This window comes from Balaenoptera ricei, chromosome 1, assembly GCF_028023285.1.
Source record: "Balaenoptera ricei isolate mBalRic1 chromosome 1, mBalRic1.hap2, whole genome shotgun sequence".
Taxonomy (NCBI): domain Eukaryota; kingdom Metazoa; phylum Chordata; class Mammalia; order Artiodactyla; family Balaenopteridae; genus Balaenoptera; species Balaenoptera ricei.
In genome coordinates this window covers 106,421,158-106,440,264 of record NC_082639.1, presented here as the reverse complement: position 1 = coordinate 106,440,264, position 19,107 = coordinate 106,421,158, and the positions used below count along the sequence as shown (strand labels likewise).

Below are 19,107 nucleotides of genomic sequence, written 5' to 3'. Positions count from 1 at the left end.
CTGGAAGACAGAATGGTGGAAATCACTTCTGTGGAACAGGGTAAAGAAAAATGAATGAAAAGAAATGAGGACACTTTAAGAGACCTCTGGGACAACATTACATGCACCAACATTCACATTATAGGGGTCCGAGAAGGAAAAGAGAGAGAGAGAAAGGGCCTGAGAAAATACTTGAAGAGATAATAGCTGAAAATTCCCTAACATGGGAAAGAAAACAGTCAGCCAAGTCCAGGAAGAGCAGAGAGTTCCATAGAGGATAAACCCAAGGAGGAACATGCCAAGACACATATTAATCAAACTGACAAAAATTAAAGACAAAGAAAAAATATTAAAAGCAACAAGGGAAGAGCAACAAATAACATACAAGAGAATCACCATAATGTTATCAGCTGATTTTTGAGCAGAAACTGTGCAGGCCAGAATGGAGTGGCACAATATATTTAAAATGATGAAAGGGGAAAACGTACAACCCAGAATACTCTACCCAGCAAGGCTCTCATTCAGGTTCGATGGAGAAATCAAAAGCTTTACAGACAAGCAAAAGCTAAGAGAACTTAGCACCACCAAACCAGCTTTACAACAAATGCTAAAGGAATTTCTCTAGGCCAAAAAGAAAAGGCCACAATGAGAAACAAGAAAATTATGAATGGGAAAGCTCACTGATAAGGCAAACATACCATAAAGGTAGGAAATCATCCACACACTAATGTGATATCAAAACCAGCACCTGTGAGAAGAGGAGAGTACAGATGCAGGATATTGGAAATGCATTTGAAAGTAAGAGACTAGCAACTTAAAAAAATCTTGTGTGTGTATATATATATATATATATAGACTGCTATCTCAAAATCTCATGGTAACCACAAACCAAAAATCTACAATTGATACATGCACACACACACAAAATCAATCCAAACACAACACTAAAGATAATCATCAAATCACAAGAGATGAGAACAAAAGAGGAAGGGAAGAAAAAAGACCTGCAAAAACAAATCCAAAACAATTAACAAAACTGCAATAAGAACATACATATCAGTAATTACCTTAAATGTAAGTGGATTAAATACTCCAACCAAAAGACATAGACTGGCTGAATGGATACAAAAACAAAACCCATATATATGCTGTCTACAAGAGGCCCACTTCAGACCTAGGGACACATACAGACTGAAAGTGAGGGGATGGAAAAAGATATTCCATACAAATGGAATCAAAAGAAAGCTGGAGTAGCAATACTCATATCAGACAAAATAGACTTTAAAACAAAGACTAAAAGAAGGACACTGCATAATGACCAAAAGATCAATCCAAGAAGATATAACAATTGTACATATATATGCACACTACATAGGAGCACCTCAATATATAAGGCAAATGCTAACAGCCATAAAAGGAAAAATCAACAGTAACACAATAATAGTGGGGGACTTTAACACCCCACTTACATCAATGGACAGATTATCCAGACAGAAAATCAATTAAGGAAACATAGGCCTTCAATGACACATTAGACCAAATGGAATTGATATTTATAGAGCATTCCATCTAAAAGCAGCAGAATACACATTCTTCTCAATTGCACATGCAACATTCTCCAGGATTGACCATATGCTGAGCCAGATAGCATGCCTTGATAAATTTAAGAAAACTGAAATCATGTCAAGCATCTTTTCCAACCACAACACTATGATATTAGAAATCAACTACAAGAAAAAAATAAACTAAAAAAACACAAACATGTGGAGGCAAAACAATATGCTTCTAAACAACCAATGGATCATTGAAGAAATCAAAGAGGAAGCTAAAAAAAAATAGCTAGAAACAAATGAAAATGAAAACATGATGATCCAAAACCTATGGGATGCAGCAAAAGCAGTTCTAAGAGAGAAGTTTACAGCAGTACAATCTTACCTCAGGAAACAAGAAAAATATCAAATAAACAACCTAACCTTACATCTAAAGCAACCAGAGAAAGAAGATCAAACAAAACCCAAAGATAGCAGAAGGAAAAAAATCATAAAGATCAGAGTAGAAATAAATGAAATAGAGACAAAGAAAACAATAGAAAAGATCAATTAAACCAAAAGCTGGTTATTTGAAAAGATAAACAATATTGATAAACCTTTAGCCAGACTCACCAAGAAGAAAAGGGAGAAGGCTCAAATCAATCAAATTAGAAATGAAAAAGAAGAAGTTACAATGGACACCACAGAAATATAAAGGATCATAAGAGACTACTACAAGCAACTATATGCCAATAAAATGGACAACCTAGAAGAAATGGACAAATTCTTAGAAAGGTACAATCTCCCAAAACTGAACCAGAAAGAAATAGAAAATATGAATAGACCAATCACAATTACTGAAATTGAAACTGATTAAAACACTTCCAACAAACAAAAGTCCAGGACCAGATGGCTTCAGAGGCAAATTCTATCAAACCTTTAGAGAAGAGTTAACACCTATCCTTCTGAAACTATTGCAAAATATTGCAGAGGAAGGAACACTCCCAAACTCATTCTATGAGGCCACCATTACCCTGATACCAAAACCAGACAAAGATACCACACACACAAAAAAATACAGGCCAATATCACTGATGAACATAGACATAAAAATCCTCAAAACAAAAAAATACTAGCAAACCGATTCCAACAAAACATTACAAGGATCATACACCACAATCAAGTGGGATTTAACCCAGGGCTGCAAGGATTTTTCAATATCTGTGAATCAATCGGTGTGATAAACCACATTAACAAATTGAAGAATAAAAACCGTATGATCATCTCAATAGAGGCAGAAAAGGCTTTTGACAAAATCCAACACCCATTTATGATAAAAAACTCTCCAGAAAGTGGGCACAGAGGGAACTTACCTCAACATAACAAAGGCCATATATGACAAACCCACAGCTAACATTATACTCAATGGTGTGAAGCTGAAACCATTTCCTCTAAAATCAGGAGCAAGACAAGGATGTTCACTCTCGCCACTTTTAGTCAACATAGTTTTGGAAGTCCTAGCCATGGCAATCAGAGAGAAAAAAGAAATAAAAGGAAGCCAAATTGGAAAAGAAGAAGTAAAACTGTCACTTTTTGCAGATGACATGATTCTACACATAGAAAATCCTAAAGATGCTACCAGAAAACTCCTAGAGCTCATCAATGTATTTGGTAAAGTTGTAGGATACAAAATTAATACACAGAAATCTCTTGCATTTCTATACACTAACAACAAAAGATCAGAAAGAGAAATTAAGGAAACAATCCCATTTACCATCACATCAAAAAGAATAAAATACCTAGGTATAAACCTACCTAAGGAGGCAAAAGACCTGTACTCTGAAATCTATAATGCTGATGAAAGACATCAAAGATGACACAAACAGATCAAAAGATATACCATGTTCTTTGATTGGAAGAATCAATATTGTCAAAATGACTACACTACCCAAGGCAATCTACAGATTCAATGCAATCCCTATCAAATTAACAATGGAATTTTTTGCAGATCTAGAACAAAAAGTCTTAAAATTTGTATGGAAACACAAAAGACCCCAAATAGCCAAAGCAATCTTGAGAAAGAAAAACAAAGCTGGAGGAATCAGGCTCCCTGACTTGAGACTATAATACAAAGCTACAGTAATCAAAGCAGTATGGTACTGGCACAAAAACAGACTTATATATCAATGGAACAGGACAGAAATCCCAGATACAAACCTATGCACCTATTGTCAATTAATCAACAACAAAGGAGGCAAGCCTACAAAATGGATAAAAGGTAGTTTCTTCAATAAGTGGTGCTAGGAAAACTGGACAGCTACATGTAAATGAATGAAATTAGAACATCCCCTAACACCATACACAAAAATAAACTCAAAATGGATTGAATATCTAAATGTAAGACCAGATAGTATAAAACTCTTAGAGGAAAACATAGGCAGAACACTCTTTGACATAAATCGCAGCAATATCTTTTTGGATCCACCTCCTAGACTAATGAAATAAAAACCAAAATAAAGATATGGGGCCTAATTAAACTTAACAGCTTTTGCACAGCAAAGGAGACCATAAACAAAATGAAAAGACACCCCACAGAATGGGAAAAAATATTTGCAATCGCTGTGACTGACAAGGGATTAATCTCCAAAATATACAAACAGCTGATACAATTCAATATCAAAAAACAAAACCACCCAAGCAAAAAATGGGCAAAAGATCTAAATAGACATTTCTCCAAAGAAGACATACAGATGGCCAAAAAGCACACGAAAAGATGCTCAACATTGCTAATTATTAGAGAAATACAAGTCGAAACTACAATGAGGTATCCCCTCACACTGGTCAGAATGTCCATCATCAAAAAATCTACAAACAATAAATGCTGGAGATGGTGTGGAGAAAAGGGAACCCTCATACGCTGTCAGTGGGAATGTAAACTGGTACAGCCACTATGGAGAACAGTATGGAGGTTCCTTAAAAAACTAAAAACAGAGCTACCATATGATCCACCAATCCCACTCCTGAGCATATACCCTGAGAAAACCATAATTCAAAAAGAGTTATGGGGCTTTCCTGGTGGCACAGTGGTTGGGAGTCCACCTGCTGATGCAGGGGATGTGGGTTCGATCCCTGGTCCAGGAGGATCCCACATGCCGCGGAGCAACTAAGCCTGTGTGCCACAGCTGCTGAGCCTGGGCTCTGGAGCCTGCGAGCCACAGCTACTGAGCCTAAGTGCTGCAACTGCTGAGGCCTGCGTGCCTAGAGCCCATGCTCCACAGCAGGAGAGGCCACCTCAATGAGAGGCCCGTGCACCACAGGGAGGAGTGGCCCCCACTTGCCACAACTAGAGAAAGCCCACATGCAGCAGCGAAGACCCAGCACAGCCAAAAATAAATAAATAAATAATTAAAAAAGAAAAAAAAAAAAGATTATGTACCACAATGTTCATTGCAGCACTATTTACGATAGCCAGGACATGGAAGCAACCTAACTGTCCATTGATAGATGAATGGATAAAGATGTGGCACATACATACAATGGAATATTACTCAGCCATAAAAAGAAATGAAATTGAGTTATTTGTAGCGAGGTGGATGGTCCTAGAGTCTGTCATACAGAGTGAAGTAAGTCAGAAAGAGAAAAACAAATACCTTATGCTAACACATATATATGGAATCTAAAAAAAAAAAAAAAAAAGGTTCTGACAAACCTAGGGGCAGGACAGGAATAAGGACACAGACATAAAGAATGGATTTGAGGACATGGGGAGGGGGAAGGGGAAGCTGGGATGAAGTGAGAGAGTGGCATTGACATATATACACTACCAAATGTAAAATAGATAGCTAGTGGGAAGCAGCCGCATAGCACAGGGAGATCAGCTCCGTGCTTTGTGATCACCTAGACGGGTTGGATAGGGAGGGTGGGAGGGAGACGCAAAAGAGAGGGGATATGGGGGTATATGTATACGTATACCTGATTCACTTTGTTATACAGCAGAAACTAACACAACATTGTAAAGCAACTATACTCCAATAAAGATGTTAAAAAAAAAAAAGGTATTGTAGGTGGGGGACCTTCAAGATAGCAGAGGAGTAAAACGTGGAGATCACCTTCCTCCCCACAAATACATCAAAAATACATCTACATGTGGAACAACTCCTACAGAACACCTACTGAATGCTGGCAGAAGACCTCAGACTTCCCAAAAGGCAAGGAAATCCCCACATACCTGGGTAGGGCAAAAGAAAAAAAGAAAAAACAAACACAAAAGAATAGGGACAGGACCTGCACCTCTGGGAGGGAGCTGTGAAGGAGGAAAAGTTACCACACATTAGGAAGACACTTCACTGGTGGAGAGTGGGTGTGGGAGTGGGGAAAGCTTTGGAGCCACAGGGGAGAGCGCAGCAACAGGGGTGCAGAGGGCAAAGTGGAGAGATTCCCACACAGAGGATCAGTGCTGACCAGGACTCACCAGCCTGAGAGGCTTGTCTTCTCACCCTCCAGGGCGGGTGGGGGCTGGGGGCTGGGAGCTGAGGTTTGGGATTCGGAGGTCAGACCCCAGGGAGAGGACTGAGGTTGGCTGTGTGAACACAGCCTGAAGGGGGCTAGTGCACCAAAGCTAGCTGGGAGGGAGTCCGGGAAAAACTCTGGACCTTCCTAAGAGGCAAGAGACCATTGTTTTGGGGTGTCCAAGGAGAGGGGATTCCTACCCCATTTGCACGCAGAAGGCAGAGCACTGCCTAAACGAGCTCCAGAGACGGGCATGAGCCATGGCTATCAGCTCGGACACCAGAGACGGGCATGAAACTCTAACACTGCTGCTGCAGCCACCGAGAATCCTGTGTGCAAGCACAGGTCACTATCCACACGTCCCCCCAGGAGCCTGTTCTGCTTGCCACTGCCAGGGTCCCATGATCCAGGGACAACTTTCCCGGGAGAACACATGGTGCACCTCAGGCTGTTGCAACGTCATGCCAGCCTCTGCCACTGCAGGCTCACCCTGCATTCCAATTATGACTACCGTACCACTCTCTCCCCCTGGCATGAGCGAGCAGAGCCCCCTAATCAGCCACTGCTTTAACCCTGTCCTGTCTGGGCAGGAACAGATGCCTGAGGGCAACCTACACACAGACATGGGGCCAAAACCAAAGCTGAACCCCAGGAGCTGTGCGAACAAAGAAGAGAAAGGGAAATTTCTCCATGCAGCCACAAGAGCAGCAGATTAAATCCCCACAATCAACTTGATGTACTCTGCATCTGTGGAATACCTGAAGAGACAACGAATCATCCCAAAATTGAGGAGGTGGACTTTGGGAACAACTGTAGACTTGGGGTTTACTGCCTGCAACTGACTTGTTTCTGGTTTTTATGTTTATCTTAGTATAGTTTTTAGCGCTTGTTATCATTGGTGGATTTGTTTATTGGTTTGGTTGCTCTCTTCTTTTTTTAATTATTATTACTTTTTAAATTTTTTTACCTTAATAATTTTTTATTATTCTTTCTTTTCTTTCTTTTTTTCTCCCTTTTCTTCTGAGCTGTGTGGCTGGCAGGGTCTTGGTGCTCTGGCCTGGTGTCAGGCCTGAGCCTCTGAGGTGGTAGAGCCGAGTTCAGGACATTGGACCACCAGAGACCTCCTGGCCCCATGTAATATCAATTGGTGAGAGGTCTCCTAGAAATCTCCATCTCAACACTAAGACCCAGCTCCACCTAACAGCCAGCAAGCTCCAATGCTGGACACCCCATGGCAAACAACTAGCAAGACAGGAACACAACCCCACCCATTAACAGAGAGGCTGCCTAAAATCATAGTAAGTTCCCTGACACCGCAAAACACACCACCAGACGTGGCCCTGCCCACCAGAAAGACAAGATCCAGCACCACCCACCAGAACACAGGCACCAGTCCCCTCTATCAGGAAGCCTACACAAGCCACTGAACCAATCTTACCCACTGGGGGCAAACACCAAAAACAGTGGGAACTACGAACCTGCAGCCTGAGAAAACGAGACCCCAAACACAGTAAGTTAAACAAAATGAGAAGACAGAGAAATATGCAGCAGATGAAGGAGCAATGTAAAAACCCACCAGACCAAACAAATGAAGAGGAAATAAGCAGTCTACCTGAAAAAGAATTCAGAGTAATGATAGTAAAGATGATCCAAAATCTTGGAAATAGAATGGAGAAAATACAAGAAATGTTTAACAAGGACCTAGAAGAACTAAAGAGCAAACAAACAATGATGAACAACACAATAAATGAAATTGAAAGTTCTCTAGAAGGAATCAATAGCAGAATAACTGAGGCAGAAGAACGGATAAGTGACCTGGAAGATAAAATAGTGGAAATAACTACTGCAGAGCAGAATAAAGAAAAAAGAATGAAAAAAATTGAGGACAGTCTCAGAGACTCTGGGACAACATTAAATGCACCAACATTCGAATTATAGGGGTCCCAGAAGAAGAAGAGAAAAAGAAAGGGTCTGAGAAAATATTTGAAGAGATTATAGCTGAAAACGTCCCTAACATGGGAAAGGAAGTAGTCAATCAAGTCCAGGAAGCGCAGAGAGTCCCAGGCAGGATAAATCCAAGGAGAAACACTCCAAGACACATATTAATCAAACTATCAAAAATGAAATACAAAGAAAAAATATTAAAAGCAGCAGGGGAAAAGCAACAAATAACATACAAGGGAACCCCCATAAGGTTAACAGCTGATCTTTCAGCAGAAACTCTGCAAGCCAGAAGGGAGTAGCAGGACATATTTAAAGTGATGAAAGAGAAAAACCTACAACCAAGATTACTCAACCCAGCAAGGATCTCATTCAGATTCGATAGAGAAATTAAAACCTTTACAGACAAGCACAAGCTAAGAGAATTCAGCACCACCAAACCAGCTTTACAACAAATTCTAAAGGAACTTCTCTAGGAAGGAAACACAAGAGAAGGAAAAGCCCTACAAAAACAAACCCAAACCAATTAAGAAAATGGTAATGGGAACATACATATCAACAATTACCTTAAATGTAAATAGACTAAATGCTCCAACCAAAAGACATAGACTGGCTGAATGGATACAAAAACAAGACCCATATATATGCTGTCTACAAGAGACCCACTTCAGACCTAGGGACACATCCAATCTGAAAGTGAAGGGATGGAAAAAGATATTCCAAGCAAATGGAAATCAAAAGAGCGCTGGAGTAGCAATTCTCATATCAGACAAAATAGACTTTAAAATAAAGACTATTAAAAGAGACAAAGAAGGACACTACATAATGATCAAGGGATCAATCCAAGAAGAAGATATAACACTTATAAATATTTATGCACGCAACATAGGAGCACCTCAATACATAAGGCAAATGCTAACAGCCATAAAAGGGGAAATCGACAGTAACACAATAATAGTAGGGGACTTTAACACCCCACTTTCACCAATGGACAGATCATCCAAAATGAAAATAAATAAGGAAACACAACTTTAAATGACACATTAAACAAGACGGACTTAATTGATATTTACAGGACATTACATCCAAAAACAACAGAATACACTTTCTTCTCAAGTGCTCATGGAATATTCTCCAGGATAGATCATATCTTGGGTCACAAATCAAGCCCTGGTAAATTTAAGAAAACTGAAATCATGTCAATCATCTTTTCCGATCACAACGCTATGAGACTAGATATCAATTACAGGAAAAAAACTGTAAAAAAAAACAAACACATGGAGGCTAAACAATACACTACTAAATAATCAAGAGATCACTGAAGAAATCAAAGAGGAAATCAAAAAATACCTAGAAACAAATGACAATGAAAACATGATGACCCAAAACCTATGGGATGTAGCAAAAGCAGTTCTAAGAGGGAAGTTTATAGCAATACAATCTTACCTCAAGAAACAAGAAAAATCTCAAATAAACAACCTAACCTTACACCTAAAGTAATTAGAGAAAGAAGAACAAAAAACCCCCCAAAGTTAGCAGAAGGAAAGAAATTATAAAGATCAGATCAGAAATAAATGAAAAAGAAAAAAAGGAAACAATAGCAAAGATCAATACAACGAAAAGCTAGTTCTCTGAGACGATAAACAAAATTGATAAACCACTAGCCAGCCTCATCAAGAAAAAAGAGGAGAAGACTCAAATCAACAGAATTAGAAATGAAAAAGAAGTAACAACTGACACTGCAGAAATACAAAGGATCATGAGAGATTACTACAAGCAACTCTATGCCAATAAAATGGACAACCTGGAAGAAATGGACAGATTCTTAGAAAAGTACAACCTGCTGAGACTGAACCAGGAAGAAATAGAAAATATAAACAGACCAATCACAAGTAATGAAATTGAAACTGTGATGAAAAATCTTCCAAAAAACAAAAGCCCAGGACCAGATGGCTTCACAGGTGAATTCTATCAAACATTTAGAGAACAGCTAACACCTATCCTTCTCAAACTCTTTCAAAATATAGCAGAGGGAGGAACACTCCCACTGATTCTATGAGGCCACCATCACCCTGATACCAAAACCAGACAAAGATGTCACAAAAAAGAAAACTAAAGGTCAATATCACTGATGAACATAGATGCAAAAATCCTCAACAAAATACTAGCAAACAGAACCCAACAGCACATTAAAAGATCATACACCATGATCAAGTGGGGTTTATTCCAGGAATGCAAGGATTCTTCAATATACACAAATCAATGAGTGTGATATACCATATTAACAAACTGAAGGATAAAAACCATATGATAATCTCAACAGATGCAGAAAAAGCTTTTGACAAAATTCAACACCCATTTATGATAAAAACTTTCCAGAAAGTAAGCATAGAGGAAACCTACCTCAACATAATAAAGGCCATATATGACAAACCCACAGCCAACATCGTTCTCAATGGTGAAAAACTGAAACTATTTCCTCTAGGATCAGGAACAAGGCAAGGTTGCCCATTCCCACTACTATTATTCAACATAGTTTTGGAAGTTTTAGCCACAGCAATGAGAGAAGAAAAAGAAATAAAAGGAATCCAAATCAGAAAAGAAAAAGTAAAGCTGTCACTGTTTGCAGATGACATGATACTATACATAGAGAATCCTAAAGATGCTACCAGAAGACTACTAGAGGTAATCAATGTATTTGGTGGAGTAGCAGGATACAAAATTAATGCACAGAAATCTCTTGCATTCCTATACACTAATGATGAAAAATCTGAAAGAAGAATTAAGGAAACACTCCCATTTACCATTGCAACAAAAAGAATAAAATATCTAGGAATAAATCTACCTAAGGAGACAAAAGGTCTGTACACAGAAAACTATAAGACACTGATGAAAGAAATTAAAGATGATACAAACAGATGGAGCGATATACCATGTTCTTAGATTGGAAGAATCAACATTGTGAAAATGACTCTACTACCCAAAGCAATCTACAGATTCAATGCAATCACTATCAAACTACCAAAGGCATTTTTCACAGAACTAGAACAAAAAATTTCACAATTTGTATGGAAACACAGAAGACCCCAAATAGCAAAAGCAACCTGGAGAAAGAAAAACAGAACACGAGGAATCAGGCTCCCCAACTCCAGACTATACTACAAAGCTACAGTAATCAAGACAGTATGGTACTGGCACAAAAACAGAAATATAGATCAATGGAACAGGATAGAAAGTCCAGAGATAAACCCATGCACATATGGTCACCTTATCTTGGTTAAAGGAGGCAAGAATACACAACGGAGAAAACACAGCCTCTTCAGTAAGTGGTGCTGGGAAAACAGGACAGCTACATTGAAAAGAATGAAATTAGAACAATTCCTAACACCATACACAAAAATAAACTCAAAATGGATCAAAGACCTAAATGTAAGGCCAGACACTATAAAACTCTTAGAGGAAAACATAGGAAGAACATTCTTTGACATAAATCACAGCAAGATCCTTTTTGACCCAGCTCCTAGAGAAATGGAAATAAAAACAAAAATAAACAAATGGGACCTAATGAAACATAAAAGCTTTTGCACAGCAAAGGCAACCATAAACAAGATGAAAAGACAACCCTCAGAATGGGAGAAAATATTTGCAAATGAAGCAACTGACAAAGGATTAATCTCCAAAATATACAAGCAGTTCATGCAGCTCAATGTCAAAAAAACAAACAACCCAATCCAAAAATGGGCAGAAGACCTAAATAGACATTTTTCCAAAGAAGATATGCAGATTGCCAACAAACACATGAAAGGATGCTCAACATCACCAATCATTAGAGAAATGCAAATCAAAACTACAATGAGGTATGACCTCACACCGGTCAGAATGGCCATCATCAAAACATCTAAAAACAATAAATGCTGGAGAGGGTGTGGAGAAAAGGGAACCCTCTTGCACTGCTGGTGGGAATGTAAATTGATACAGCCACTATGGAGAACAGTACGGAGGTTCCTTAAAAAACTAAAAATATGATGAACTGGGCGATTGGGATTGACATGTATACACTGATGTGTATAAAATTGATGACTAATAAGAACCTGCTGTATAAAAAAATAAAATAAAATACAAAAATTCAAAAAAAACCAAACAAAACTAAAAATAGAACTACCATATGACCCAGAAATCCCATTACTGGGCATATACCCTGAGAAAACCATAATTTAAAAAGAGTCATGTACCACAATGTTCATTGCAGCTCTATTTACAATAGCTAGGACATGGAAGCAACCTAAGTGTCCATCGACAGATGAATGGATAAAGAAGAAGTGGCACATATATACAATGGAATATTACTCAGCCATAAAAGGAAATGAAATTGAGTTATTTGTAGTGAGGTGGATGGACCTAGAGTCCGTCATACAGAGTGAAGTAAGTCAGAAAGAGAAAAACAAGTACCATATGGTAACACACATATGTGGAATCTAAAGAAAAAAAAATGGTTATGAAGAACCCAGGGGCAGGACAGAAATAAAGACGCAGATGTAGAGAATGGACCTGGGGACACAGGGAGGGGGAAGGGTAAGCTGGGACGAAGTGAGAGAGGGGCATGGACTTATATATACTACCAAAATAGATAGCTAGTGGGAAGCAGCCACATAGCACAGGGAGATCAGCTCTGTGCTTTGTGACCACCTAGAGGGGTGGGATAGGGAGGGTGGGAGGGAGACACAAGAGGGAGGAGATATGGGGATATATGTATATGTATAGCTGATTCACTTTGTTATAAAGCAAAAACTAACACACCATTGTAAAGCAATTATACTCCAATAAAGATGTTAATAAAATAAAATAAAAAAGAAACGAAATTGAGTTATTTGTAGTGAGGTGGATGGACCTAGACCCTGTCATACAGAGCGAAGTAAGTCAGAAAGAGAAAAAGAAATACCGTATGCTAACACATATATACGGAATCTAAAAAAAAAAAAAAAAAAGAAAAAGGTTCTGATGAACCTAGGGGCAGGACAGGAATAAAGACGCAGACGTGGAGAATGGATTTGAGGACACTCAAGAGGGACTTCCCCCTTGGAGGGGGAAGGATAAGCTGGGACGAAGTGAGAGAGTAGCACTGACATATATACACTACCAAACGTAAAATAGATAGCTAGTGGGAAGCAACTGCATCCCACAGGGAGATCAGCTTTGTGCTTTGTGACCACCTAGAGGCATGGGCTAGGGAGGGTGGGAGGGAGATGCAAGAGAGGGTGGATATGGGGATATATGTATACATATCGCTGATTCACTGTTATACAGCAGAAATTAACACAACACTGTAAAGCAATTATATTCCAATAAAGATGTTAAAAAAATGTCTCAAAAGAATAAAAAGAAAAAAATGATATGGTACATATATACAATGCAATATTACTCAGCCATAACAAAGAATGAAATAATGCTATTTGCAGCAACATGGATGGACCTAGAGATTATCATACTAAATGAAGTATGTCAGACAGAGAAACAAATATCATATATCACTTATATGTAGAATCTTTAAAAATGATGCAAGTGAACTTATTTACAAAACAAACTGACTCACAGACTTAGAAAACAAACTTATGGTTACCAAAGCGGAAAGGGTTGTGGGGAGGGATAAATTAGGAGGTTGGGATTAACATATACACACTTTAATATAAAATAGATAATCAACAAGGACCTACTGTGTAGTACAGGGAACTCAATACTCTGCAATAACCTATATGGGAAAAGATTCTGAAAAAGAATTGATATATGTATAACTAAATCACTTTTCTGTACACCTGAAACTAACACAACATTGTAAGTCAAATATACTCCAATATAAAAAATAAAATTTAAAAAATTTTTAAAAAGAGAAAAAAAATAAAAAGGGAACAAAGTATGAAGACTTACCCAACCTGATTTCAAAATTTACTAGAAAACTCTAACAATGTAGACAGTTTGGTATTGGTGTAAGAATAGGCATATTGATTAATGGAACAGAATGGAGAATTCAGAAATAGTCACTCACACATATATCGAGAAGTGATTTTTTTTTTTTTGCCTTGGCAATTGTTTTTCAATAGATTGCCAAGAAATTAGAAGATGGTCATGGTGATGAAAAATCAATTGTGTTTCTATATCCTAGCAAAAAAAACAATTATTTGGCAATGGAAATAAAAATGGTATTCCACACACATGTATCCCACACACATGAGGAATATTTATGTATAAGTTAAAATATGAAAGATGAATATACTAAAAATTACAAAATATTACTAACAGAAGTTATGGTCAATTGACTGTAAAGCTGCCAAGGTAATTCAATGGGAAAATGGCAGTCTTTGTAACAGATGGTGCTGGAAAAACTGGATATCAATATGGGAAAAAAAGAACTTTAATCTTTTTCTCACTTCGTATACAAAATTAACTCAAAATGAAATGCAGTCCTAAACATAAGAGCAAAAGCTATAAAACTGCAAGAAGAAAAATACAAGGAAATCTTTATGATCTTGAGATAGACAAAGATTTCTTAGCTAGGACATAAAGAAAAGCATAAATAATAAAACAAAAAATTTGATTAATTGACCTTCAACAAAATTTAAAAGTTCTGTCTTTCAAAGACACTAAAAAGACTTGGGGAATATATCTGCAAATTATTTTTCTGACAAAAATTCCAGAATAAAAATTTCTTTAAAAAAACTTTTAATTTTCTCACTGGGGTAAGGTCAGGGTAGGAGCAGGTTGTCTGCAACATTGGCTGCATGGGTGGTCAGAATTCACAACATTCAAGACGTTTTCAAATGATGATATCACCAGGACAGTTCTGTGTATTTTTTTTTCTTGAATTACTGTATCATCTGGACTTTGATTAACTTGTCTCAGACCATGCAGGTGGGTGTAGTTTGACTCCTGTGGCCTATTTTTAAGGATGTCGAGGCTGGATCTTGCTCATGTCACCAACCTCTGGGCTTTGTGTGTGAGAGCTCCCCTCTCTTCTTATTGGGATCCTCAATGACTGAGGTTTTTTTTCTGAGACAGAGCAAGATAGGTTTCCAAGATCTCCACAATTCCCAAGGTAAAGACTTCACCAGGACCCTTAGCAAGAACAAGAAGCTCACAGGGTGGGGAAGAAGGGAAAACATACCTTTCAGCCCCTTCTTGGAATTGCCATAAAGTGCCTCGTAGATCTGTAGCTCTGACTGGAGGGACTGGAAAAGTTGCTGTTTCTCTTCACACTGATGCTGCAAGAGGGCCAGCTTGTGCTGCAGCCTGTCAGGGGAGAAGCGAGGGTCCGCTGAGCTGGTGGGGCCCCACCAGGGCAAAAGGCTGTGAGCCAACTTCTGCATCATAGAATTCTAGCCCTAGATGTCAACTCAGGGGTCATGAAGACCATCGCTTTTATTTTACAGATGTGGCAACAGAGGCTTGGAAGGTAAAGTAATTGTGCTTGGAGTCATGCCATTAGCTACCATACCTAGGACACACTACCTGGTATTCTTACTGCCCCACATTGCTCTTTTCATGTTGTCAAGCAGTTACAGGGTTTATGCTGGGGACTGGCATCATGGCTGGTGTAGAAGCTTCCTAGGTTATGGTGGGACTAATATCTTAAAACTAACTGGAAGCACGAGAATGTACTTTCTCCGGAATCTGATACGCTGAAGCCTTCCATAACAGGGTTTTACTCTCTCAACTTTCAGGTGAAAAAGACATTCCCAGAGAAGTCCGTCCTTCTGTTCAAAGTTACCCATAAATCCGGAATAGCGGAGGGGATATTGAGGTTTCCAAAAACCTCAATGGCAAGATCATTAACCGTCTTGCCAATATCCCTTTTGCTAAATCTGAAAATGGGCCACCTTCCTTATCCATGGGCTCCCTCTAACCTGGAGTCTTTCTCCTGGAGAGATAGTCGTTCCTCCTCGAAATGCAAGATCTCCTGCTGCTTCTCCTTCAAGTCTTCCAAAAGCTGCTGCCGTTCCACCTTTTGGTGCTCCCGCTCCATTTCCAGCTCTTGCAGCCGGGATCGAGAGGTCAGCAGAGCCTCCCTCAGGCATTCTGTTTCCTGGGAGTGCTCTGGTGAGCAGAACACAGGAGTACATATATTGTAGGGCCAAAGGTCAGCAGCAAGCTGAGCCCAAGCACATCCATCCTGACAAATAGAACTAAAGCAAAAGGAAGGCCAGCTTATGCTGCCAGGAGAGATAAAGGGAGGGTCTGCTATTATATCCACACACTCAGGGGGATGGGAACCTCCTTCTCTGCAATGCCCTTTGATCCTCTGATTTAATACGGCCCACCTTGCTTTTAGAGAAAACACTCTGCTTCCTGACGCTCACTGTTTTCTAAGTCCTCACATACTTTCTGCGCAGTAATCCATTCTTGAATTTTGCCAAGGATCAACATCAAAATTTCTTGTCTACAGTTTTTAGTATATATATTGTTTTCATCATATTGCAAATAGAGCCAACTGTTCTTTCCTGGTCTTGCAGCATCTCTCTGATCTTCACGATTTCTCAAAGACTATTGACAGGGATTCTGAGAATAAGGCTCCGGTGCTGTCAGTCGTCTGGGGCGGAATCACCTGTGCCCGGCAGACTGCGCTCTTTTAAATCTTACTATCTTCTCACCTGTGAGGTCTGTTCTGATCTTTCCAGGCATGCAATGGTAGTTTAGTAGTTCTGCCTTCTCCCTTATCTTATAATTTCTGTTATCTTCCCAAGCAGTGACCACTCCTCTCACATCTTCTTGCTCTGAGGAGGCTAATTTAGAAATATCTCTTGATGTCTTTTTCCTTTCCCACAAGCATTCTTTCATTCTGGGCTTAATCCTCTTAGCCACTATTCTTTGTCTGTTATGGCTCTTCAATAAACATTTGTAAATAAAAATAATTTGTAATTGAAAGTATATTGATTCCATTCAGTCAATTAACACTAAGATCAGCTGCCCCACCAGGCCGCACAGGAAATGAGGCCCACACATGGAAGCCCACTGAATAGTGTTGGGAAAGCTCTGGAGGACATTTTGCTAGCATCTTCAGACACAGAGTCATGAGGACTAGTGACCAAAGAGGAGCCCTGAGTGTATCAGTAGGGAGGTGGTGAGAAGATATGGGGACAGCAGATCGGCACTGGGAGGGACACACAGAATGGCTGCCAAGTCTGGAGAAACCTGAGAGAGTGTATAGGCCTCATGTTGCTCCCTGTCCTGGGTCCAAACTAGCTGTGAGCTGTGGGCAGGTAGAACAGGCACTAAGGTATGCAGTTCGATAGCTAATGACTGAATATCTGCAGGCAGGTTGCACAGAGGTGGTGGATTTCTGAGAGTGCCTTGTCCTTGGAGCCTAGGAGTCTAAGGGCCCGTGGTTGGGAATTGTCAGGAAGTAGCCCTTTCTAGATTGAGAATAGCTACGGGAGTTTGAGGTTGGTGGGTCTGGGTAGCTCTGTTCTCTCCACCTTGTCTCTTTGCTTCTCCAGTTGGTGACTGGTATGGCCAGGGAGGAAAGGGACCTAAGAGTAACCACAGTTTGTGGCTTTTGACCACTCACCTCTGGAAGCGTGACTGAGCTGAGCCTGAAGCCTCTGGTTTTCTTCCCTAAGGACTCTGTTCTCATTGCAGAGCTGAGGTGTGGACTCCAGGCCCGGACTGTAGAAGTTAGAGGTGGGTCCTGTTCCAGGAAGTGCAAGCAGGCAAGTTACACATTTGGGTAACAGACGCTCTCTGTGTTGCTCATTCTGTATCTCCAAAGATACTATCCCAACCCAGCAGCAAACCCAGAGAACTCGCATCCTGGGCCTAAAGCCTGATGGGCCGAATGCCTGGCTTTCGTGCGGCTCCTCTGAGTGGGTTCTTTGCGTGCGTTATCACGTGCCCTGGCTGTAGCTGTTCAGGAGGCCCTTTCCCCTAAATAGCTGCTGCTGCGGTGTGGGCAGGACAAGGGCGTGTGGAAGGGACGGCCTCCAAGTGTCAGCAGCCTGGGGGAGAGTGTGGGGAGGAAGGCCACCTCGGTAAGAGGCTGGAGGAGGCCCTGCAGACCTGGCTCTACCACTTGCCAATCACAGGACCAGGGCACAGAAGTCAGCAGGCAGATATGAGCAGATTAGGATGGATGAGAAGTCAGAGGATTCTGGGGACCAGACCTGGTTAGATCTGCCGTGAGGAAAGCTACTCTCTGAGCTCAGGTACAGCTGCAACGGGAGAATAGTACTTGCCCCCCTGCCTTGCTGACTGTAAGGAGCGAATACAGAAAAGCAGACCTCGGTGCTTTGAAGTCTGCGAAGCTCTGCCTAGGGCTTGCCCTTCCGCAGCTCCCTAATGACACAGAAGCAGGAAGCCCTGGGCCTCTCCTACCGCTTCTGCGGGCGGTGGAGCTGAGCCTGTGTTCCAGCTGCTCGCGCAGGCGGTCGTTAATGCAGATGGACTCCTCCAGGCGCTGGCGCAGGCTCCGGATCTCACCAAGGTGCTCCTCTAGCAGCTCAGCCCCTGCAGTCACCCCGCAGGGCGGGAGGAGGTGGGAGGTGGAGAATCCCGGTCACGAGTGGGGGCCATGGGGGGGGTGGGGCTGGGCCAGTAAGATCCCTAAACGTGGCCGTCCTCTCACATGGGCATCCAGGAGCTCAGCTGACTTTGTTTAAAGAGTAAATTGGCTTCAAACACAGGACAGCTGGTGCTAACCAAGCCCCATGGGCCTCCTCCCATACAGGGGTACGTGTAAGGGAGTTGTAAGTGTACATGTACAGTTACCATGGTAACTGGTAAGTGTAAGGGGTGACACATGGTTTAGAAAAATAATTGACCTGCTCGGCTTTGTGCTTTACCTGTGGGTTTGGAGTTAAGCTGGTACATGGAGGAGCCTGAAGATAGGTCCCCAGATATGCTCCCCTTCTGAGGCCTCATCATGTCCCACTGGCCTCTGCTGCCCAAGTACCCAGGCTCGAGGATTCTGCCCAGTTCTATGGTGCCCCTCAGAGGAGAGAGGGGCTGGGCAGGGTTGAGGTAGTAGGAAGAGCTGGCTTCTAAATGGTTGGTCGGCAATGTGGCTGGGGAAGCAGGATGAACATTGCTGACACCTGGGCAGAAAGAAACATGAATGAGAAGCAGTATCAGAACAGAAGGATCGGCAAGGAAGCATGTGATTGCT

General features: G+C 40.7%; 1 protein-coding gene across 13 annotated transcripts in view; it reads right to left on the bottom strand.

Moving 5' to 3' along the window:
• LOC132369349 (myomegalin) overlaps window positions 1-19,107 on the bottom strand; it is a 213,688-nt gene that overhangs the window by 10,102 nt on the left and 184,479 nt on the right. For all 13 annotated transcript variants that reach the window (XR_009504349.1, XM_059929196.1, XM_059929163.1 and 10 more), the window contains 5 exons: window positions 18,785-19,036; window positions 18,318-18,449; window positions 17,515-17,634; window positions 15,854-16,043; window positions 15,115-15,239 (listed from right to left, as the gene is read on the bottom strand). Coding sequence is in view for 12 of the 13 variants with exons in the window: in XM_059929196.1 (XP_059785179.1) it covers window positions 15,115-15,239; window positions 15,854-16,043; window positions 17,515-17,634; window positions 18,318-18,449; window positions 18,785-19,036 (819 nt within the window). In the remaining variant the exon portion in view is untranslated. The remainder of the gene's footprint in view (window positions 1-15,114; window positions 15,240-15,853; window positions 16,044-17,514; window positions 17,635-18,317; window positions 18,450-18,784; window positions 19,037-19,107) is intronic.